General features: G+C 50.1%; 3 protein-coding genes across 14 annotated transcripts in view; 2 read left to right on the top strand and 1 right to left on the bottom strand.

Moving 5' to 3' along the window:
* hectd1 (HECT domain containing 1) overlaps positions 1-4,396 on the top strand; it is a 26,312-nt gene extending 21,916 nt beyond the window's left edge. For 6 of the 7 annotated variants that reach the window (XM_028968858.1, XM_028968975.1, XM_028969135.1 and 3 more), the window contains 8 exons: positions 70-271; positions 609-746; positions 1,115-1,749; positions 2,504-2,582; positions 2,659-2,752; positions 3,093-3,243; positions 3,313-3,457; positions 3,534-4,396. In XM_028968858.1, the coding sequence (XP_028824691.1) occupies positions 70-271; positions 609-746; positions 1,115-1,749; positions 2,504-2,582; positions 2,659-2,752; positions 3,093-3,243; positions 3,313-3,457; positions 3,534-3,671 (1,582 nt within the window). In that variant the 3' untranslated portion in view covers positions 3,672-4,396. The remainder of the gene's footprint in view (positions 1-69; positions 272-608; positions 747-1,114; positions 1,750-2,503; positions 2,583-2,658; positions 2,753-3,092; positions 3,244-3,312; positions 3,458-3,533) is intronic. The other variant, XM_028969193.1, reaches the window with a different exon arrangement.
* Positions 4,358-6,935, bottom strand: ap4s1 (adaptor related protein complex 4 subunit sigma 1). 4 transcript variants are annotated; one of them, XM_028969575.1, is made up of 6 exons: positions 6,802-6,935; positions 5,560-5,720; positions 5,370-5,456; positions 5,226-5,294; positions 5,129-5,140; positions 4,358-4,653 (listed from the first exon to the last, which is right to left on the bottom strand). In XM_028969575.1, exons 2-6 carry the CDS (start codon positions 5,695-5,697, stop codon positions 4,525-4,527), a joined length of 435 nt encoding a protein of 144 aa, XP_028825408.1. In that variant the 5' UTR covers positions 5,698-5,720; positions 6,802-6,935; the 3' UTR covers positions 4,358-4,524. The 4 variants fall into 4 exon arrangements, with proteins under 4 accessions (XP_028825408.1, XP_028825399.1, XP_028825382.1 ...); XM_028969566.1 differs by having other exon boundaries at positions 5,914-6,911; XM_028969549.1 differs by having other exon boundaries at positions 6,701-6,910.
* strn3 (striatin, calmodulin binding protein 3) lies at positions 6,051-21,810 on the top strand. Of its 3 annotated transcripts, XM_028969516.1 has the most exons (17): positions 9,381-10,298; positions 10,378-12,253; positions 12,363-12,466; positions 12,608-12,681; positions 12,766-12,847; positions 13,361-13,537; positions 14,107-14,236; positions 14,343-14,484; positions 15,772-15,908; positions 17,363-17,538; positions 18,010-18,057; positions 18,459-18,580; positions 18,997-19,164; positions 19,240-19,380; positions 20,170-20,277; positions 20,411-20,497; positions 20,570-21,810. In XM_028969516.1, exons 3-17 carry the CDS (start codon positions 12,438-12,440, stop codon positions 20,737-20,739), a joined length of 1,791 nt encoding a protein of 596 aa, XP_028825349.1. In that variant the 5' UTR covers positions 9,381-10,298; positions 10,378-12,253; positions 12,363-12,437; the 3' UTR covers positions 20,740-21,810. The 3 variants fall into 3 exon arrangements, with proteins under 3 accessions (XP_028825332.1, XP_028825349.1, XP_028825340.1); XM_028969499.1 differs by lacking the exons at positions 9,381-10,298; positions 10,378-12,253 and adding an exon at positions 6,051-6,429; XM_028969507.1 differs by having other exon boundaries at positions 9,381-12,253.

The following is a 21,810-nucleotide window of genomic DNA, read 5'->3' as shown; positions in this document are numbered from 1 at the left end:
CCATCATGCAGGAGGTCAGTCCAACAAAATGGTTCCTCCAGAAAACATCAACAGTTTTCCTCTGTCCAGGGCAATCGTGTGGCTCCAGAACAGACGTGAGGCCACCATGGAGCGCTCACGGCCGTCCACAACGGTCCGAAGGGACGACCCGGGCGAGTTTCGGGTGGGCCGACTCAAGCATGAGCGCGTGAAGGTTCCTCGCGGTGACAGCATGATGGAGTGGGCTGAGAGCATCATGCAGGTCCATGCAGACAGGAAGTCTGTACTTGAGGTGAGTCTATTAAGCATTTGGCATTTTGCTTCAGGATAAATAGTTTTCTGATTCTGAGTCGCATGGCCCTTTACTGCGGCGATTTGTTATTTCAGCATTAAATAAAACTCTGGTTTGAAATCTGGTTTATTTTTGTACTGTAGCTTGTTCTCACTAACGCACTGCGTTTCATGCTCCAAAGATGCAAGAATGAATTATAACAAATAACCCTCCAAGTAGGAATTTAGGAGTTGAAAACAATGAATAACTAAACGCCAGGAAAGGAGCCACTTCAACTCTGAACACGTAACGGACTTCAGTCAGCTTCTGTCATGGTCGTGTTTTTTGTTCGTTTTAGGTCGAGTTCCAGGGTGAAGAGGGGACTGGGCTAGGTCCTACGCTGGAGTTCTATGCCCTTGTGGCAGCAGAGTTCCAGCGAACGTCCCTGGGCATCTGGCTCTGTGATGACGACTTCCCAGATGATGAGTCCCGTCAGGTGCGTGTCAGATTTTACTTTTCAGCGTATTTATTTCTCAATATCGGATATTTAATAGCTTGATATTCATGGCACCTACTATTCAACTTAAATACACCAAGAGAAAATGCTCTTTTGGTGTAATTATTTCTGAATCTCATTATAAAAAACTATTAAAAGCACATCTGACCGTTAAAAGGGGAGGAGCCTGTAGGCATGATTGACAGCTCACACACCCCCTACTTCCTCATTCTGGACTCTTTCCACTCCTTCCTGTCATTACATAACACCCCCAGGTGCAGTGCAGTGTCTTGTCTCCTAACAAGGTTGTGTTTTTTGTGATTTGACTGTCCTGAAATAACCAGCATTTATCCTCCTTATGTGCGTAGGTTGATTTGGGGGGTGGGCTGAAGCCCCCAGGTTACTACGTGCAGCGCTCCTGTGGCCTGTTTCCTGCGCCCTTCCCTCAGGACAGTGATGAGCTGGATCGCATCACCAAGCTCTTCCTGTTTCTGGGCATCTTCCTGGCCAAGTGCATCCAGGACAACCGGCTGGTGGACCTGCCCATCTCCCAGCCCTTCTTCAAGCTCCTTTGCATGGGTGACATTAAGAGCAACATGAGCAAGCTGCTGTACCAATCACGTGGCGGCCTCAGCACCACAGACTCCACCGGCGTGGAGCGCCACTTCTTCTCTGAGATCCAGTCTGAGGCCTCCACAGAGGACGGCCAGGATGGCTACTCGCTGGGCAGCTTTGACGAGGACTCCAAGTGTGAGTTCATCCTGGACCCGCCCAAGCCCAAACCGCCCGCCTGGTACCATGGGCTGCTGACGTGGGAGGACTTTGAGCTGGTGAACCCGCACCGCGCCCGCTTCCTGCGGGAGATGAAGGAGCTGGCAGTGAAGAGGCGGCAGATCCTCGGCAATAAGAGCCTGTGTGAGGACGAGAAGAACACCAGACTGCAGGACCTGATGCTGAAGAACCCCATGGGCTCCGGACCACCCTTAAGTGTGGAGGACCTCGGGTGGGTTTCCAAAAAGGAGCTTTTCTCCAGAGCTGGGAGCTTGTGGGAGGCGTTGGCAAGTCCTGGAGGACAAGGGTTGAAGATCAGCTTGCTGAGGCGTTTTAATATTTGTGGGATTTATAATCATTATTTTTGGTTTAATAGATTTTGAGCTGGAAACAGAATCTGGAACGCTCTACAGGGTTCTTACGCATTTTTCCAAAAGAATTTCCACGACTTTTCAATGACACTCATGATCAAATGTTTTCTAAAAGTCAGAGTAAAAAGGACCAATCACATTCGGGCGTAGATAATCAGCTGTAATTTACTTCTGGAATATGGGAGCAACGCGTACAGCAGCACGTGTGACTTGTTTCACTACGTGAAGCCAGCAGAGACGCTACAGACCTGCGCTGCTTTTAAACGTTGTAGAAACGTCTAAACGTAGAAAGAATGTTTCTCGCAGTCTTACGGGAACCATGTACTTCATTATACAGTCATGCGTCAATCAGATTTCAACTTTGTTTATATTCCAAAACATTTCAAGACCTGGAAATTCTCTCTTCAAATTCCAGGTTTTCCATGACTGTAGGAACCCTCATATAAATGTTATGATTCAGAGTATGAGCTATGACAAAGTTATGAAAAGTGGAATTTTTTTTTTTTTTTATCCATTATGGAGTTTGCAGGGGATTAATTCATGTTCAGGTTGAACATTTGGGGGTTTTCTACATTTTGAAATGGAAATGTCAACGCTTTTCTTTTGTGTCTGCAGGTTGAATTTCCAGTTCTGTCCCTCATCTAAAGTTCACGGGTTCTCTGCTGTGGACCTCAAGCCGAATGGAGATGATGAGGTGTGTGATTTATTCCCATTGTAATTATGTTGTGCATGAAGTGAAGGTGCCTCACTCTCCTCTTCTTCCCACCTAGATGGTGACTATGGAGAATGTGGAAGAGTATGTTGAATTGATGTTTGACTTCTGCATGCACACGGGAATTCAGAAGCAGATGGAGGCTTTCAGAGGTACAGCCAGCATTAACACCAACACCACTACCAGTTTACCTGGCTAGTTATAATGTTAACAATACATGTACAGCGTTTACCACACGCCCTTATCCAGAGCGACTTACAATCAGTATTACAGGGACAGTCTCCCTGGAGCAACTTAGGGTTAAGTGTCTTGCTCAGGGACACAATGGTAGTAAGTGGGATTCGAACCCGGGTCTTCTGATTCACAGGCGAGTGTGTTACCCGCTAGGCCACTACCACCACGCACCCTACAATGCATCTGCTTTCATTGTGTGCTGGGGTGGGTTTCATGTATAAATGTATTTTCTTATTGTGTTTGTCCACAACCACACAGAGGGCTTTAACAGGGTCTTCCCTATGGAGAAACTGAGCTCCTTCAGCCATAAGGAGGTGCAGATGATCCTCTGTGGGAACCAGTCTCCATCCTGGACTGCTGAAGACGTGGTCAACTACACTGAGCCCAAACTGGGCTACACCAGGGACAGGTACGAGGTCTACGTTCTGGTATTTATTTGATGTTGAACCGCCTTCATGGTCCATTCTCGCCCCCGCAGCCCGGGTTTCCTGCACTTCGTGCGGGTTCTGTGCGGAATGTCGTCAGACGAGAGGAAGGCCTTCCTGCAGTTTACCACCGGCTGCTCCACGCTGCCACCTGGTGGCCTCGCCAACCTCCACCCACGCCTCACCATCGTCCGCAAGGTGAGGAGGTGTCCCCGAAACGCCCGCTCGCGCGTGCTTCAGATGCGCTCATCCAGCCTCTCCGTCCTCTCCGTAGGTGGACGCCACCGATGCCAGCTACCCCTCTGTCAACACCTGCGTGCACTACCTGAAGCTCCCGGAATATTCCTCCGAAGAGATCATGCGAGAGCGCCTCCTCGCCGCCACCATGGAGAAGGGCTTCCATCTCAACTAAGCAAGCTCGTCCCCGCGCCCCCAACACGTGACTGACCGGGTCGCCCCCGCCGGCGACGCCTGTTGTGTTTTTTGTTGCAGCTCATCACGGTCTTCGGAAGCCCCGCCCCATCCGTCTCATTTTCCTGAAGGGGAACGGGGGGAGGGGGAATCGGCGACGGGCCACGCCCACTGCTACAGTGTTTTTTCCTCATCGCCGCTCAGCTCCTCCGTGTAAAGTTCATAGTTTTATTTTTCTTTCCCCCCGGGGCTTTTAAGACACATAATCTGGGTTTCTGTCCCCGTCCTCAGCGATACGGGCGGGACGGAGAAGCAGCTGCTACCGTAGAGCTCGCATTAGCATGTTTGGCCATTTTTCTTTTTACTAGTGCCTGTGTTTTTTGACATTTTCTCCCCCCATTTTACTTTGTGTGTCCGCTCCCTTTTCTCCGCCCTCTCGTTCTCGCTTTCGTTATCGTGTGAAGTACATTTCAACTCTTCATCGTCCAGCAGAATTATGGAGGTCCTTCAGGGCGTTCCTGTAATTTTACATTAAAGCTATAGAGGGAAAAAACACTGGTTCTGTGCGCAAGGCACATTTATGGATAAAGCAAGCTATGCTCTCCCTTGTATTTTCTTTGTATATTATAAACATTTATTTAACTCAAGTTGCAGTTTGAAGTAAACAGATATTTTCAAAATGTGTATGCTCAAAAAAAAAAAAATCATTAAAAGGTTTGCAAAGTATGTTGCAAAGTGTGGCGCCGTTGTGTTCTAGGACAAATACAGAGAGGTCGTCCATTCTCCAACGGCACAACATGAGCTCGGGTTCGGATTTACACACGCGCTTCATTCTGGAACAGCAACTTCTGCTCTCAGCCCTCGGCCAGCTTGTCCAGGACCATCAGAGGAGCCAAGATTCGGGTCTTGTTGGTCTCGGCCACGTGGCCGTTCAAGATCATCTCGTCCAGGATCAGGTGCACTCTGTCCAGGTTAAACATGATCTGAGCTCCAGTCAAGGAGAACTCACCACCAACACTATCATTTATATTTACAGTATAATACTGTACAGTATTTACCAGACGCCCTTATCCAGAGCAACTTACAATCAGTAGTTACAGGGACAGTCCCCCCTGGAGACACTCAGGGTTAAGTGTCCTGCTCAGGGACACGATGGTAGTAAGTAGGGTTCGAACCTGGGTCTTCTGGTTCATAGGCGAGAGTGTTACTCACTAGGCTACTAGCACCCAGTAGTTACAGGGACAGTCCCCCCCTGGAGACACTCAGGGTTAAGTGTCCTGCTCAGGGACACGATGGTAGTAAGTGGGGTTTGAACCTGGGTCTTCTGGTTCACAGCCTACTACCAGCCATCGTTCATGTCACATTACCACTATTATCATCATATAGCGATCTAGTCGTGTTTCTCTCGATGTGCTCGTATACGGTGAGATGACGGTTCACATGCGTCGTGAAGGATACGTCGAGTTCACTCTGTATGGAGAAGAAGAGAGACGTTATTCACCAGGAGAAGCTCTGGAACTCGCACACGTGGCGAACGTCGGCCCTCTGCACTCACCACGCGGCTGAAGTACTTGTCCAGAATTTCCACAAAGTTGTGCACCAATTCGTAGATGGAGAGCTCGTTCTGTGGGGAAGACGGGGAACGCGGATGAGCAGATACCACGATGAGGACACTGAAGGAGATGGACGTCTCGCTCACCTCCGTGTCCGTGATGCCCACCACGATGAAGAGGCCGGCGTACTGCCGGAACACCAGCTTGTAGTCTTTATGTTCCACGAAGGAGCACTGAGCAGGAGTGGGAAGACGCGTGAAGGTTGCTGCATGGTGGGACGTGTGAAGGTTGCTGCATGGTGGGACGTGTGAAGGTTGGAATGGAACGTTGACCCACCTCATCTTTGTGGCGTGACAGGCAGCTCCTCACCACGTCCGCCTCCAGCGCAGGCCTCTTCCCGAGGTCCACCTGCTCGTAGTACCTGGACAGGCGCGTCTGGCCCTGCTTGTTGACCATCAGGAAGAACTTGATCATGCTGGAGGACGAGCGTAATGCCACTAAAAGAGGGAGACGGACATCACCAGTAACTACGGGGCCGTGGTGGCCTGGCGGGTAATCAGAAGGTTGCGGGTTCGAATCCCGGACCGCACACAGGTCCCCAACACACAGGTCCCTAGAGGACACGATTTAATCTGGGCAGCATCTAACCAAAGCTCCGCTACAACCGATTAATCTAGCTTCTATTCTTACGCCACAATTCGATTCTCGATTATTTTCACATCAATCGACTAATGTAGCAATGTATGCATATCTGAATAGAAAAAATAACGTGAAACCGCAGTAACGGGGGTCTCCTCCCGCGCATGCGCACTTCCCGACGGGACGCGGCCCATGATGCAGCGCGGCCCGCAGCGAGAGAGGATCAGACTAATGGCGGCCGGCGGATCCGAGCGCTGACACCAGAGCCAGACACCGCGGCCCGGGACCCGCCTCCAGCTCCGGGACGCCCCGACCGGGACTTCCGCCGCCTTCCCCTTCGAACGAGCGAAAATGGACGAGCAGCCCGCCGGAGGAGGAGGACCGGCCGCCCCGCCGCAGGGGAGCAGCAGCCTGAGCCCGGCTCTCATGCTCCAGCCGCCGCAGCAGGACGAGCCGCCGCGGCCGCAGCAGTACACCATCCCGGGGATCCTGCACTACATCCAGCACGAGTGGGCCCGCTTCGAGATGGAGAGGGCGCACTGGGAGGTGGAGCGGGCCGAGCTGCAGGTACCCCGAGGCGGCCTTACCCCGCACCGCGGCTCGGGGGACGGAGCGTCTTCAGGCGCCTGGCGAGCCGCTCTCTCCCGCGGCCATTTTGGCTCGCCAACATGGCGCCGGCCGGCCGGCCTGCCTGGTTTTATTTATCCCGGCGCCTCCGTCCGAACAGAGCGTCCGTGTCCGTGTCGGTCCCGGGAAGTAACCGCGTTACGAACTACGCTCGACGGCTGTGGGAAGGAAGCTGTAATCACGACTCGATCGGCCGGATGCATTAAATCACCAATCCGAGGTCTCCGTGTAGAGGGTCCTGACTCCACCATGTCTGCGCTGTAAACCCCGTCACATAAACACCTTATAATCACTAAAAACGACCATTACTACCGTAAAAGTTGCGTCACATGCAGTATCTCCGCACCATCTGAATCTGAGTCGGTTCATTCGGTGACTCGAGTGACTCACGCACCCGGATCAGTTTACTGAGTGACTCAGAGGGAGCCGGATCCTAAAAAGGGTCCAAGTCTTACAGCTCTAGTCCAGGCTAGGAAGTGTGGGGGCGGGGACGTGTGCCCTGTGCATTGTGGGATGCCCACTTCGGAGGGAGCATCTGTGAGCGGGGCGGCCCAGTAACGCCGTGCCGATTCTCAGCGTCCTTCGGAATGTGAATCCTTTGAAAGTGAAGGATTAGAGCACAGCACACGGGGACACGGTGAAATGTGTCCTCTGTATTTAACAATCGCCCTTAGCGACAGGGCTCAGCCATGACAGACGCCCGGTGGAGTACTGTGTGGGGACGCTGCCTTCATCAAGGGGACCCCGCGTCCTTTTCTGTAATGCCACCACCGCCCCACACGCTCAACTGAGCAAAGACCACAAAGTCCCAGGTTCAAACCCTGCTTACTACCGCAGTGTCCCCAGGGGGACCGTCCCTGTCACTACTGGCTGTAAAGCGCTCTGGGATGTAAAGATTACGTTTGCTGAGCCCTGATTGGACGGGACCGCTGTTCTCCGCGTCTTCCCGGTCCTGCAGCCACATAGAACGTGGAATCGGCTGTACTGCGGATTTGACCGGAATATTTTTCTGTGGGAGGTGCGGTTGATGTGCGGTTGGGCCGGATTTAAACTCGGCTTTTTAATATGTTGTCCTGAATGTGAATCGGTGATTAATAGACGGGTCTTAGACTAAGTCCCCCGTTAGGACCATGTCACAGTCGGTGAGTTTGGACCGCTTCTCTCTTGGTCCAGATTTTGGGGAGAAAGCGAATCCAAGCGAACTTTGTCCACGCGAGGACTTCCCCTCTGCCGATTGGTCGCATGTATCGCCACGGCAACGACAAAGATAACACAGAAATGTACTCGTCCCTCCCCGCTTTAAAATGACGTGACGGGTGACGCGGGTGGGACGCGGCGTGTCCCACGCGAATTTACGCCTGTATGTCCACGTGCGCTTTCCGCTGGTTTCTGCTACGGAATTTAGTTTTATTTTTGGCAGTTTTAGAGTGTTTGTACCGAACCGCCGCCACACGGCGGCGTGAACCAAGTGACATCGTACCGCATCAGACTGAATTGCGGTTGCTCACATGGCCAGCTGGCGCGATGAGAGACCCGTGCGGCGTGGCGTGGAAACGCTGCGCTCTGATTGGCCGGGTTTGAGCAAGCGATCAGCACGACTGTCTGTTGATGCCGCAGCTCAGCTTTGTTTGTTGACGGGCATGTAGGGACGAGAGGGACGAGGAGACGTTTTCTCAGCCCCTCCGTCCATCAGAGGCCTCTGAGATCCTGCTGCTTTTCTTCTGAAGCCCCTCCCCCAGGTCCTTGTTCTGATTTCTGGTGTCACACGGACCAGTAGAAGTGGGAGGTCACATGTAGGTCCCTCCTGACACACACACACACACACACACACACACACTGTCCAACCAAGGTTACGATGAAGGACGTGTCTCACAATGCCGCTGTTACTTCATAAATCCATAAAATCACTTATTTTTACCCCGAAAAGGTGACGTGATCGTCATTGTGAGACGCTGCAGCACAGCACACGGTGACACAGTGAAACGTCCCTGGCGCCAAACACCTGCATCAGAACCGCGTGGCTGTTCCGGCGACCTGAGTGTATAAGCCTGGCGGTTGTAAAAGTGTACGAGATGGACGAGATTTACTCTAAATTACTACATCAAGTGACACCGACATGATGAATGTAACATCATACAAGTTTATTTTGAGCCAGAGTGTAATATTGAGAAGCTTCGCCGGATTTTCCGGATCTTTCTCCATCTGTATTAGTTCCCAGTTGGCTGTAGTGCGAGTAGCGCGCGAAACGACGCGTACGACGCCCATGTTCGAAAACTCGGATTGGCGCCCCCTCCGGGGGTTAATAATAGCCATGACGACGTTCGCGAGGATATTATACGTACTGGCCACGCCCACACGGAGGAATTCTTCAGCAGTGCCGCTTCCAGCCATGTTGTCCTTCCCCACCGCAACTTTCATTTAAATCAAAAACGCTGAAACGTCTTCACGCCGTGAAATCAGCATATCGTGCCGGTTTAGTGGTACGATACGGTTCGCATCTCACCGTACTGTTGAGGTGTTCTGACTTCTGTCAGATTATCATATATATATCTATATTTAATGATTGTAGGTATTGTGAGTTGTCAGATTATCATATATATATATCTATATTTAATGATTGTAGGTATTGTGAGTTGTCAGATTATCATATATATATATATATTTTTTTTTATAATTGTAGGTATTGTGAGTTTTGTCAGATTATCGTGTGTGTGTGTATATATATATATATATATATACACACACGATAATCTGACAACTCACAATACCTACAATCATATATATATATATATATATATATATATATATATATATATATATATATATATTTTTTTTTTTTTTTTTTTTTTTTAAATAATTGTAGGTATTGTGAGTTTTGTCTATTTGACTGCCCATCTTGGTCTTGTGTGGGTAAAAGTTTTCGGTTCTCCCAGGTAGGGAATATGTTGGAATATTCCGAGGTGGTTCGGCGTGTGTGTGTGTGTGTGTGTGTAGATGCCACCGTTGCCGCGGTAATGAGGTGTAAACGAGGTGATATTTGCTGCAGCTGCGCCGGACGTCGCCGGGCTATTCCGGTCTGACTCTCTGTTTTGGCCGGTGACCTCGGAGAGTTTCCCCCGCTGCCGCCGCCACGCCCCAGCGCTGAACACGTCCATCGTCACCCAGCTCAGGGCTGCAGACTTGCTGCTTTTTTTCTATTTGGAAACTGGAAAGGAGGTCGCCGGAGCCGAGAGAACCCCCATACCGCCACTTTTTATCCTCCGAAATCCATCCTGTAACTCCTCAACCAGCAGGAACTCGCCGAATAGTCGCGGCCAGTGGTGGATAAGGAAGCGGCCCCGTAATCAGAAGGTTGCCGGTTCGAATCCCAACCCAACAAGGTGCCACTGAGGTCCCCTTGATGAAGGTCCCGTCCCCACACACTGCTCTGCTCACCAAGGGTGATGGTTAAATACAGAGGACTCGTTTCACCGTGACATTGTGTGCTGTGCTGCTGTGTATCACATTGTTCTGAAGTCTGCACACAAACGCAACCAAAGTGCAACAACAGTGCGTTTAACCAACCAAACCAAAGACCAGCGCTAGACAACAACTTATTTACATTATTGACCAGACGCCCTTCTCCAGAGCGACTTACAATCAGGAGTTACAGGGACAGTCCCCCCCTGGAGACACTCAGGGTTAAGTGTCCTGCTCAGGGACACGATGGTAGTAAGTGGGGTTTGAACCTGGGTCTTCTGGTTCACAGGCGAGTGTGTTACCCACTAGGCTACTACCTACTACTTGTGGGAGGAACGCACAAGGAATAGGTAACAACACTACAACCTCTCCACAACAACGCTCCATGAGCGCCAGTCACCTGTAATATGTTCCTGTTTTCTTGTTCAGGTTCTACATGTTGACCTTCTGTGAACATTGACAGGCTGGGCGGACCGGTTTGGTTACGGAATTTACAGACATGACAGGAATAAATCAGTAAAGCAGAACATCAAAACGGATTTACCACAAAGCGACGTACAAGAGGACACCAGCAATTCTCATTCGGTTTCTATAGATTTTGAGTTACAAAACTAGGAGCCCCGATAAGGCCCAACTTGTCAGGAATAGAACGTGCTGGGAATTGAAGTACTTTTTGTGTGAGGGTGTGTTAGTGTTAGATTCGTTTGAAATTCTTTTTGAACAAGTGGGTTTTCAGATGCTTCTTAGAGGTGGTGGTAGTCTAGGCTCGGCTCGAGATGTTCCACCAGCCAGGGACAACAAAGGAGAACCGAGTCGATTGGGACCGGAGACCCCGTGAAGACAGAATTTTCAGTCTTAGTCTAAACATAGTCCTGCTCTTGTTAATGGACTCAACATCTTGTGGAAATGAGAGCTTCAGAAGGCAGAAGAGAGATTTCTGAAGAACTAGTAGCGTTTCATAATGAAGTTTCTGAGGTGTTGCCTGCCTCAGAACATGAAGAACGCTCGCAAAGTTTCCCGCAGAGGCTAGAAATGGCGATATGTATGAAGAGAGCTTTGGCTATTCTGCTTCACCGTTCAGAGAGTGGCAGCTCAGGCGGTCATCATTTGTCTCCTTAAGGGGACAAGTTACACGACTTACTGTCAGCACCAAACATTGTGTTTGGTGAATGCTGTTGATGTCATTTCCCCCTCAACTTCTATTGGCCGCTGCTCTCCTCGTCCCGCCTCTCTCCTCCTCATTAGCATTTAAAGCTAAAGATGGTGAAGCGGTGCATCCTGGGAAATCTCACTGTGGGACTGGATCAAAGTGGCTGTAATTCTGCACCAAGAGACCTCAGATACAGAATTAGTGGACCAACAAGACAGACACAAAATATCATCATAGGGACCTTAAACACAGCGTTAAATAATAATTATGACAGTAAGTGTGTGTGAGTCCTGATGTGTGTGTTGGGAGCTCAGCAGTTTGATGGCAGTGGGTAGAACCAGGACGCGAACACGGGAGCACCTGCCATAGGGCAGCAGGGCGTGTCTCCTTTCTGATCGTGGTCTTCACTCTGCGTCTACACCATGTGTGATGGATCTCCTCCAGAGTTGCAAGTTGGGTCCCAATGATGCGCTGGAGGTTCTTCTGGTTTTCTGAGGTGATGTTAGAGAACCATGCTGTTATGCAGTATGTGTTGGCAGAAGTTGGTGTGCAGGTTCTTATCCTTCTTCAGTGTCCTCGAGAGATGGAGCCTCTGAAGGCCCTTTTTGGCCTCTCTATGGTATGGTAATGGTCAACGTCACGATTCGACCTGGAATACAAAGAAATTTGTGGCCACCTGCATAATGAACTGGAACGTGATAATCAGCTGATTTGTTTGCGCGGAACCGATCGGGAAAGTGGTAGAGGAGGGGGCCGAGCACCAGTGCTAAGGATTCTGGGAGATTACTACCTAACGTACGCCCGTTGCGTAATCCCTCTGTGCCACCACTTGTGCTGAGGTGTGTGTGTGTGTGTGTGTGTGTGGGGTTTCCGGCTTTACTCGACACACAGCGTAGATTGCCGTGGGTTAAAAATAACCCCGCCCCCAATCCCCATTCCGCCCCAGTGTACTCGGGTTTCACAGCTGCCGGCGTCCGGTTACGGTTCCCCTGCGAGCTGTTCACAGGGCGGCACAAAACTGACCCGGGATCAGCGGAGCAGAAATAGAAGATGGAGTTCACCAGGGAACCAGGCTTCTGACTGTTCTAAAGCTGTGATGCTAATATACATTCATAAGAACAGCGCAACTTCTTAATCCCTACCTCCGTAGTGTGGGTGGGTGGAGCTTAGTAAAGATTCCTGGTTAATTTACATGTCCATTATTATTAATATTATGATGAGCTTTGTACTGGTCAGCTGAATTTGTCCCTTTCCTGTGTTTCAGGCTCGGATAGCATTCCTACAGGGAGAGAGGAAAGGCCAGGAGAACCTGAAGAACGACCTGGTTAGAAGAATAAAGATGTTAGAATATGCATTAAAACAAGAAAGGTGTGTCTCTTCCTCCGTTTGGGATTCAGTGATGGAAAATTCTGATATTTTGTTGTATATACGGTGTGTTTTATATACTGCAGTTATGTGTAAAATCTGGTTTATTGTTCATACAGCTTCTTCTCCATCTTTCAATTTCAGAGCAAAATACCATAAGTTAAAATACGGCACCGAGCTAAACCAAGGCGAAGTGAAAATGCCCAGTTTCGAATCAGGTGAGTGGGACTCGTGCCGTCCGCCAGGGACGCCGCCTCGGTGGGACGCCGCTCAGTGTCTTCCTTCCTTCTGTTACTGTCCAGAAGATACCAAAGACTCCGATGCTCCTGCCGTGCCGCAGAACAGCCAGTTGACATGGAAGCAGGGCCGACAGCTGCTCAGACAGTGAGTACACATCTCCTGCGCTGCAGGAATTATACGAGTATGTAGTAAAGGTTCAAACACGTCTAGTTTGAGTGTGTGTGTCGTTCATTTGTTTTAAAACATTCCTAATATTTGTTTGTATTTGCATATTTGTAATATTGAGGTCAGCATTTCTCTGCATGTCATACCGTGTCCGACTGTGTACGTATTTGATTGGTGTTATTAGATGAATACACAAATGATGAAACTGACGAGATTGTCACTGTGACGGTGACGCGCTGAAACGTGTCCTCTGCATTTAACCGTGGGCACCATGACAGGCACCCGGGGAGTAATGGGGGAATGTGATGTTAAGCTGTAGACCATCGAGGTCTGAGCTTTTTTTTGCTCTGCACTAATGGCAATAGCTCTGAAATGATCTAGATGAGTCAAAATGGCATGAATATTATTAGAATACGAACGGACTAATTACTGTCTCTGTGAATGTGGCGGTCCACTTGAAGACCTTGTGCTTCTTTTCTTTGGTAACACCAGATATCTTCAGGAAGTCGGCTACACGGACACGATACTGGACGTGCGGGGACAGCGGGTCCGGTCCTTACTGGGCCTGTCGGGCTCGGAGCAGAATGGCTCGGTGGAAAGTAAAAACCTTGAGCAGATCCTGAATGGAGGAGAGTCTCCGGCCAAGAGGAAGGGACAGGACATGAAAAGGTGACGACCGCACCCCCTAATAGTCCCGCGTGTCACAGCCAGGCTGTAGAACCGTAGCTTTGACCGTTGACCCCACAGCTGCTTTTCGTGACCCTTCACCACCACCCGTCCACACGGCAGCTGGAGCTCACCGGGGCTTCTTCACGCTGGGCCATATTGCTGAATGGGCGTATTGAACATGCTTATTGATCGGTGCGTCGATGGTCTGGAGGACGTCTGAGTAGAAGCGGCTGTAATGGACGTTCTGTGAGAGATGCACAAAGCTAATGGCTTCCTTCTGTGCTCCCATTATGGTTCCTCAGCTTTATTTCTCGTCAACGCTGCACTTTTCATAAATTAGGGGTAGAGACATCAAACCAGCGCAGAAGGAATTTCCCTGGTATCTTTCTCAACCCAAAAGTCGGTAAAATACTATAGAAATAAATCAGTTGTAAATGTGCGCATGGTGTGAACGTTCCCAAGCGAGTAGAAACCAGGATTGGTTGCCGCTCCGGTGCTCCCTGCACGGTGGCCACGTGAATCGGGTAGAGAGCGGCGCTGTGTAATACGTCTTGCTGTTCTTTCTGCAGGACTTCGGGCGATGTTCTGGAAACGTTCAACTTCTTAGAAAACGCAGACGACAGCGATGATGATGAGGATGAGGAAGGAGAGCTTATGGAAGACCTGGAGAAGCACAGAACAAAGAAACATAAAATAAAGGTGCAAACGTCTGTGTTGTAATGTTGTAAATTCAGGTGGTTGTGAGGAACTTGAGGAGGTGGTAGTATCTCCAGAACGGGACGAGTCTCCATGTCTCGTTTGACAGGTTGGGAACGAGGGGCTGGCCTCTGACCTCCCGGACGACCCCGACACGGAGGAGGCCCTGAAGGAGTTCGACTTCCTGGTGAACGCTGAGGACGGGGAGGGAGCAGGGGAGGCGCGCAGCTCGGGGGACGGGACAGAGTGGGGTAAGAGCCCAACACAGACACTCGCCGAAATGACGGGACCCAGCAGCGCGGTGGCTGTTGAGGAACATGACGTAACCGCTAAAGATATTTTCACCTGAAGCCAGTGGGTAAAAGTCTGAAGCTCAACACGTCGTAGTGGATTACTGGTGTCGAGGTGTTTTAAACCACAAACAAACGGCTTTCAAAGTACTTTTGGTTGTGTGTGTGTGTGTGTGTGTGTGTGTGTGTGTTGTGTGTGTGTGTGTGTGTGTGTGTGTGTGTGTGGTGGTAGCCTAGTTGGTAACATACTCTCCTGTGACCCAGAAGACCCAGGTTCAAACCCCACTTACTACTATAGTGTCCCTGAGCAGGACACTTAACCCTGAGTGTCTCCAGGGGGGGACTGTCCCTGTAACTACTGATTTGTAATTGGCTCTGGACAAGACTGTCTGGTAAACGCTGTAAGCGTGTGTGTGAGATCGGTGCGTCAGCATTCCACAGCTCTTCTGCTCAGGACATTTTGAGCTGTCTGATCTCACTAGGACACACACACACACACACACACACAGCACCACTGCATAGGTGGGGACCAAATGGCCCTGCGGGTCAGAACTATATATCGCTGGTGATCTGGTGATGTGACTCCGTATTTGGGCCGTGTGACATTCGTCCTCTTCATTTTTACCCCGGATGTTCCATCCTGACCAAATATATCTACGTGATTAGATTTTACCAGGAGACTAAATACCAGAAATCCTGGATTCTACCAACTCGGCGTATTAAAAGTCCGGTATTACGAGTGTGTCGTAACGTACCGTTTAGGTTCCCTCTGAAGATCCTATACCTGTAACGTCACTAGTTATTATGCTTTATAGTCCATCACTTCACACTCTTCTCTAGCGTAGCCTACATGCTCGCGCGCACGTGTGTGTGTGTGTGTGTGTGTGTGAGATGTAAATGGTTTCTGGGTTCACGTTGGCCGTATATATTTTACTCCGGTGGTGCATGTTCTCGTCGTGAGCAGCTGCAGCTGGTGTGTGTGTGTGTGTGTGTGTGTGGCGGTTAAGTCGCATGTCGTCTTTATACCCGACAGAACGACATGTCAACACGCCGCCTTCGGTCACATGTTCACATCAACACGATTTCTGCATTAGTGCCCTCACGACGGACGCCATCACCGCGAGGTGGCAGCTTGATGGTCCTCGCCAGGTCACCACTAGATGGCCGGGTTGGGTGGCATACAGACCAGGCCACGGTGTGTTTACCTCGTTCACCGGGATCTCCTCCTCTCCCTCTTCCCTTTCTCAGCCGAGCCGCTGCCGTTCACCTCTGGAGGAGGGAAGTCCTTCCTGCTGGGCTCTGAAGACGTCCTGGACAGCGTGCTGGGACTCGGGGACCTGGCGGACCTGACCGTGGCCAACGATGAGGCCGACTACAGTTACGATGTAAGGCCACCTGCTGTCATCTTCTCACATCAGATCTCAGAAGTATCTCACACCCTCGCATAACCATTGTGGAGGCGCCCATGACACGTGGGCCAATGGCAGCTGCCCACCGGGAGCCACGCCTCCATATCAGCTGCATGGAGGAGGAACGTTCTCTTCCAAACATTCACTCTGTATCTGCAGGACCAAATCATAGTATCCTGGGGGCTAAAACACCGGGAGAGCCAGGTTCGAACCCCACACGGGGCAGTGGGGGCCTAGCGGTTAAGTAAGCGGCCCCGTAATCCGAAGGTTGCCGGTTCGAATCCCGATCCGCCAAGGTGCCACTGAGGTGCCACCGAGCAAAGCACCGTCCCCACACACTGCTCCCCGGGCGCCTGTCATGGCCGCCCACTGCTCACTCAGGGTGATGGTTAAATACAGAGGACACATTTCACTGTGTGCACCGTGTGCTGTGCTGCTGTGTATCACATGTGACAATCACTTCACTTTCTTCACTTACTACCATCTTGTTCCTGAGCAGGACATTTAACCCTGAGTGTGTCCAGGGGGGGGACTGTCCCTGTAACTACTGACTTTAATCTCAGTATCTCTGGATGTAAATCCCTTCACACCGGGCAGCGCCCCATGAGACACGCCGATCTAGCAGGCGGAGGACGTGTCCAACACATCCTGTACAGAACACACAACTCGTCTTTGTTTGCTCCGGTGTTGTAAAAATGCGCCGTTTGTCATCGTCCATCCAGAGTGGGCGGGGCCGGTCAGAGAGGAAGAACGCGGGCGCCAGGGCTGAGCGATAAACGCGAGTCACCGCCCCCGGCTCTGCTCCGTCGGTCCATGTCGGGGTCCATGTCGGGGTCCATGTCGGGCTCCATGTCGGGCTCCATGTCGGGCTCCATGTCGGGCTCCATGTCGGGCTCCATGTCGGGCTCCATGTCGGGGTCCATGCAGGACCTGCCGAGTTGGCTGGAAGGAGAAGGCGGGGCTTGCCCGGTAAGACCGGGTAAGATGTGGTATGTTGTAGATTTGTGGAGCTTCGTCCGATTCCGCTTTGTACGAGTCACGGCATGCAGGGGTCAAAGTTCAGCCGACGCCCTCGTCTTCATGAGATACGGTCGCGTCCAACATATTTATGAACCTGCAACACTCTGCGGCGTCGCTGGAGGGGGCGGGGTCAGCGGCGTCACATATCTCGTGGTGCTGTGCGCCCGCGTGACCCTGGACTGCTCGCCTGTGGACAGTCAGCAGGGGACAGTCCCAGCCCACAGAGAAGACCTGTCCAGTGAACTGCAGCAGCTGTTGTAGGGGAGGCGGGGCTCCAGGTGGGGAGCTGCCATTGGTCCGTCTGCGACAGACATCCGCGATCCCGGGGCGTCTCCATAAGTTAAGTGTCCTGCTCCGGGACACTATGGTAGGAAGTGTTTAATTAAACATCCGTCCCGATTTGATTTCAGTTGCCTGCAAACAAGGACGCGTTCCGTAAAACGTGGAACCCCAAGTACACGCTGCGCAGCCACTTCGACGGGGTACGCGCCCTGGCCTTCCATCCGGTGGAGCCGGTACTGGTGACCGTCTCCGAAGACCACACCCTCAAGCTGTGGAACCTACAGAAGACCGTGCCTGCCAAAAAGTAGGTGTTTGCGTGTCCACGGACGGTTCCTGCCCGTCCCCCGTCCGTCACGGTTCCTGTCTGTCCCAAGTCAGTCACGGTTCTGGTTCTAATAGCGGTAAATTGTTCTAAATTAGACTCCCAATCACTTACACTTCACCCCAAATGTCTCTGGTCGTCGTTTCCTTTTATTTAGTCCTCCCGCCACCCCGTCCACAGACATTTGTAACCTGGACGGTTGGGTTTTTAGGATTGTCCCTGTTTTAAAGGGTCCTGAACACTCGTCACGTCACTGGCGTCCTACTCGCCTCTTCGCTTCCACTCACGGCGAGTTGTCTCGGTGGCCTCTGACGGTGACGTTTCTGTTAATGCCGTCTGGTCGTGTATATGATGATCCAGCAGGACAGTCTGCATGACGGCCCCTTTAGTCCCAGGAAGCCGGTGTCCAGAGCTCGGGTGGACACCATGTGACTTGTCTTGATCTCGTTTCAGAAGTGCCTCTTTTGACGTGGAGCCCATCTATACGTTCAGAGCCCACGTGTGAGTATGATGCTGCCTGTAATATACTTGCATGAATGCCTTTTTGTCACTATTTCAAATTCAAACTTTATTTGTCACCTACACAGTCGTACACGGTATGATATGCAGTGAAATGCTTTTAGCGACTGTACAAATATTGCAAGTAAACAATGAAAACCAATATGCAAATATTGCAAACATAACCAAATAACTTTTTCGTCTTTAACATAAAATATGTGTAACTAATGAGTGAAAGTCAATGTATGTATAGATATATATATTTAAAAAAAGATTTTGTGCAAAGAGTAAAAAGAGCCGGTGCAGAACCCTGGGCGTCTCTGCATTTTTCTCTCGTGCGCGTGTATATTGTATTATATTATATATTATATTATATTACGAGAGGACGGTCTTCTCGCCTGCAGAGGTGCGGTGCTGTCGCTGGCGGTCAGCTCCAGTGGAGAACAGTGCTTCAGCGGCGGCATCGACTCGACCATCCAGTGGTGGAACATCCCCAGCTCTAACGTGGACCCTTATGACACCTACGGTACGGAACAGAGACACCAGGGAGTCCGCGGGCCCTTAAAAAGTCTCAAATATCAATTACTAGTACTAGTAACTAGTAACTCTTACTAGTAAGAGTTTAAAGGTCTTAAAGATGCTGCACGTTTAGGTTTTTTACTGGTAAGTTGCTAATATGTGAATGTGAAAGTTATTATATTATTATATGATATATTAGCAGTCCCAGTAACAACTGGTTATAAGTGGCTCTGGATAAGGGCGTCTGGTAAATGCTGTAGATGTTAACAAGTGAGGAGCACCTGGACGGCCCTACTGCAGCCCCGCCCTGAAAATGGGAGCATCTGGTTTCATGTAGCTGGCAGGCCACAGTGTTGTAGAACATGAATTTGAAGTGTGTGTGTGTGTGTGTGTGTGTGTGTGTGTGTGTGTGTGTGTGTTCAGACCCCAGCACTCTGGCTGGGACGCTACTCGGCCACACCGACGCGGTGTGGGGCCTGGCTTACAGCGGCATCAAGAACCGGCTGCTGTCGTGCTCTGCGGATGGAACCGTGCGGCTCTGGAACCCTCCGGAGAAAAACTGCTGCCTCAACACGTACAACTCGGAGAAAGGTGAGCGTGTCCCACACCCGTCTTCTCTCAAGTGTCCCGGTCGGTCACCTACTGAAACGCGTCTCTCCGCCTCAGAACACGGCGTCCCCACCGCGGTGGACTTCAATGGCTGCGACCCCGCCCACATGGTGGCGTCCTTCAACACGGGGAACGCGGTCGTCTACGACATGGAGACGTCCCAGCCAACCGTGGTGTTCGCAGCACAGGGTGACAGCAGTGAGTCCTGTGTGTGTGTGTGTGTGTGTGTGTGTGCGCGCGTGTGTGTTACTTTATTCAGGATTCTTACGCTCATTAAAAAACTGGAAAGGTTTGTCTCGAATATAAGTTCTGGATAATTAATTGAAATCTGATTGACGCACGACTGTATAATGAAGTACATGGTTCCCGTGAGACTGTGGTTTACAACCACAACGTTGAAAACCAGCGCAGGTTCTGGAGTCTCTTTGCTGGCTTTACGTGGTTCACCGCATCACGCTTCCAGAACTTTCTCATCCGCCGAATTTTTCAGCTGCTGATCTGCGCTCGAACATGATGAACTTTGAGGGACAGTTCAGCTTTTCAGGGTTTTCAAGTTTAGCTTAACAATTTCCTGGTAAATTTGACTTTTTTTGTTATTTTTGTTTTCTAAGAACGTCATGAAAATTTGAGAACCATTTGAGTCATTGAAAAGTCGTGGAGGGTGGTAGTAGCCTAGTGGGTAAGACACTCGCCTGTGAACCAGAAGACCCAGGTTCAAACCCCACTTACTACCATTGTGTCCCTGAGCAAGACACTTAACCCTAAGTTGCTCCAGGGGGGGACTGTCTCTGTAACTACTGATTGTAAGTCGCTCTGGATAAGGGCGTCTGATAAATGCTGTAAATGTAAATGAAATTCTTTTGTAAAAATGTGTAAGAACCCTGTTTCTTACCAAGAGATGGATTTATTTTGCACCCTAGACACGTTTCACAGTGACGGTCACGTCATTGTCATGCTCGTTCTCATCCCGAGCCGACTCTCTTTCAGCTTTACCTGCAGGCAACCACATCAACAAGGTGGTGAGCCACCCGACTCTCCCCGTCACCGTCACGGCACACGAGGACCGACACATCAAGTTCTTCGACAACAAATCGGGTGAGTTCGTTGTACAAAATTTTCTTTTATTCTTTTTTTGTATTCTCAAATTAAACAGATGAGTTAAATGATTCATGAATCATTAAATGAATCATGTTTGGGATTCATGAATCTACGTGTTTGGATGCTGCAGGGAAGCTCATTCACGCGATGGTGGCTCATCTAGACGCCGTCACCAGCCTGGCCGTGGACCCCAATGGCATCTACCTGATGTCAGGAAGTAAGGAACATGTCCTCCAGTAGACCGGTGTTTGTTGAAACGCTGGCTGTAGTGACGTCCTCTCCTCCTCAGGCCACGACTGCTCCATCCGTCTGTGGAACCTGGACAGTAAGACGTGTGTCCAGGAGATCACCGCCCACAGGAAGAAGTCTGATGAGAGCATCTACGATGTGGCCTTCCACCCCTCCAAGGCCTTCATCGCCAGCGCCGGGGCCGACGCCCTCGCCAAAGTCTTTGTGTAGAACAGGAACGCACACTTGCACACACACAAACACACTAGCGTTGCGTGAAACACTCGAGAAGAGAGACTGCGTCACTGCCTGTCTGTAACGGTAGCATCGTTGACACCACGCGGGAGCGGCACCCGCCCGGCGGCCATGTCTGGACTCGGGGTGGGCGGAGCCTGTCCGTGTGATCTGTGTTCCCGGAGCCTTTCCAGAGAGAGAGAGAGAAGCGTTTAATGGTCGTTTTACTGTATGGGAGTTCTGAGCTGATCTGAGGTCAGTGTGCTGTAGGAACGTTCCGGAGGCTGAAGACTGGTAATCGTGCATCGGTAGGTCGCGCACACACACACACACACACACACACACACACACACTCTCTCCTTGTCCCAACCTCCAACTGTACGGTGGGGGAAAACCACAATGAAACCCACATATATAAATATATTTACTCAATCCAGTCAGCTTCATTCTTTAGCTATTAGTTACATGAATTTTTTTGTGTAATATAAAAAAAATATAGTTTTTATAATCCTTTTTTATATGAATAAAAACTGCCATAACTGAGAATTCAGTTTGTAACGAACAAGAGTAAGAGAACGTCTTTCTGCTCTTTCATCCATCCATCCATCCATCCACATTTTAAAATTGGCAAGTTCACCTTTTCCTGAAAATCTCGCTCAGGCACTTTTATTTCTCATCCCAGCGTCTCAAACCGTAGGGGTCAAAGGTCAAGGCCTCTGGAAGAACTCTAAAAGAAAATGTAAACCTTGTCATCCTATCACTATGTGATATTTTTGTACACCTTACTGTACTAGAGTTTAATTTATCACAGGGTCGGGCATCTTAACGCTATCTGTGTATTTATTTTATTTGTTTGGTTAGTCCTATATACATATATATATATTATTGTTTTCATTTTTTTTTCCGAATGTTGGGATTTGGCTCATCGAAATTGGATCAGAGGAGCAGAAGAAGTTATATTGTAAAAGCTAAGCAGCTGCCCATACATTATTCCATTTCTTTCTTTAAGGTCAACTTGTTTTATTTCCCTGCTTTTATCCATTTTCCTTTCAAACACGCTACAGTTCT

The sequence above is a fragment of the Denticeps clupeoides genome, chromosome 1 (assembly GCF_900700375.1).
Source record: "Denticeps clupeoides chromosome 1, fDenClu1.1, whole genome shotgun sequence".
NCBI classification, from domain to species: Eukaryota; Metazoa; Chordata; class Actinopteri; order Clupeiformes; family Denticipitidae; genus Denticeps; species Denticeps clupeoides.
This window is presented reverse-complemented; position numbering and strand designations above follow the sequence as displayed.

Coding starts and splice junctions, on each gene's coding strand:
- strn3 (XM_028969499.1), top strand. CDS start 6,214: ATGGACGAGCAGCCCGCCGGAGGAGGAGGACCGGCCGCCCCGCCGCAG. Junction 18,058..18,458: donor TATACGTTCAGAGCCCACGT/GTGAGTATGATG, acceptor TCTCGCCTGCAG/AGGTGCGGTGCTGTCGCTGG. Junction 19,165..19,239: donor CACGTACAACTCGGAGAAAG/GTGAGCGTGTCC, acceptor TCTCCGCCTCAG/AACACGGCGTCCCCACCGCG.
- ap4s1 (XM_028969549.1), bottom strand. CDS start 6,740: ATGGTGGAGTCAGGACCCTCTACACGGAGACCTCGGATTG. Junction 5,721..6,700: donor TACACGGAGACCTCGGATTG/GTGATTTAATGC, acceptor TCCCTCTTTTAG/TGGCATTACGCTCGTCCTCC. Junction 5,457..5,559: donor TGTCACGCCACAAAGATGAG/GTGGGTCAACGT, acceptor ACTCCTGCTCAG/TGCTCCTTCGTGGAACATAA.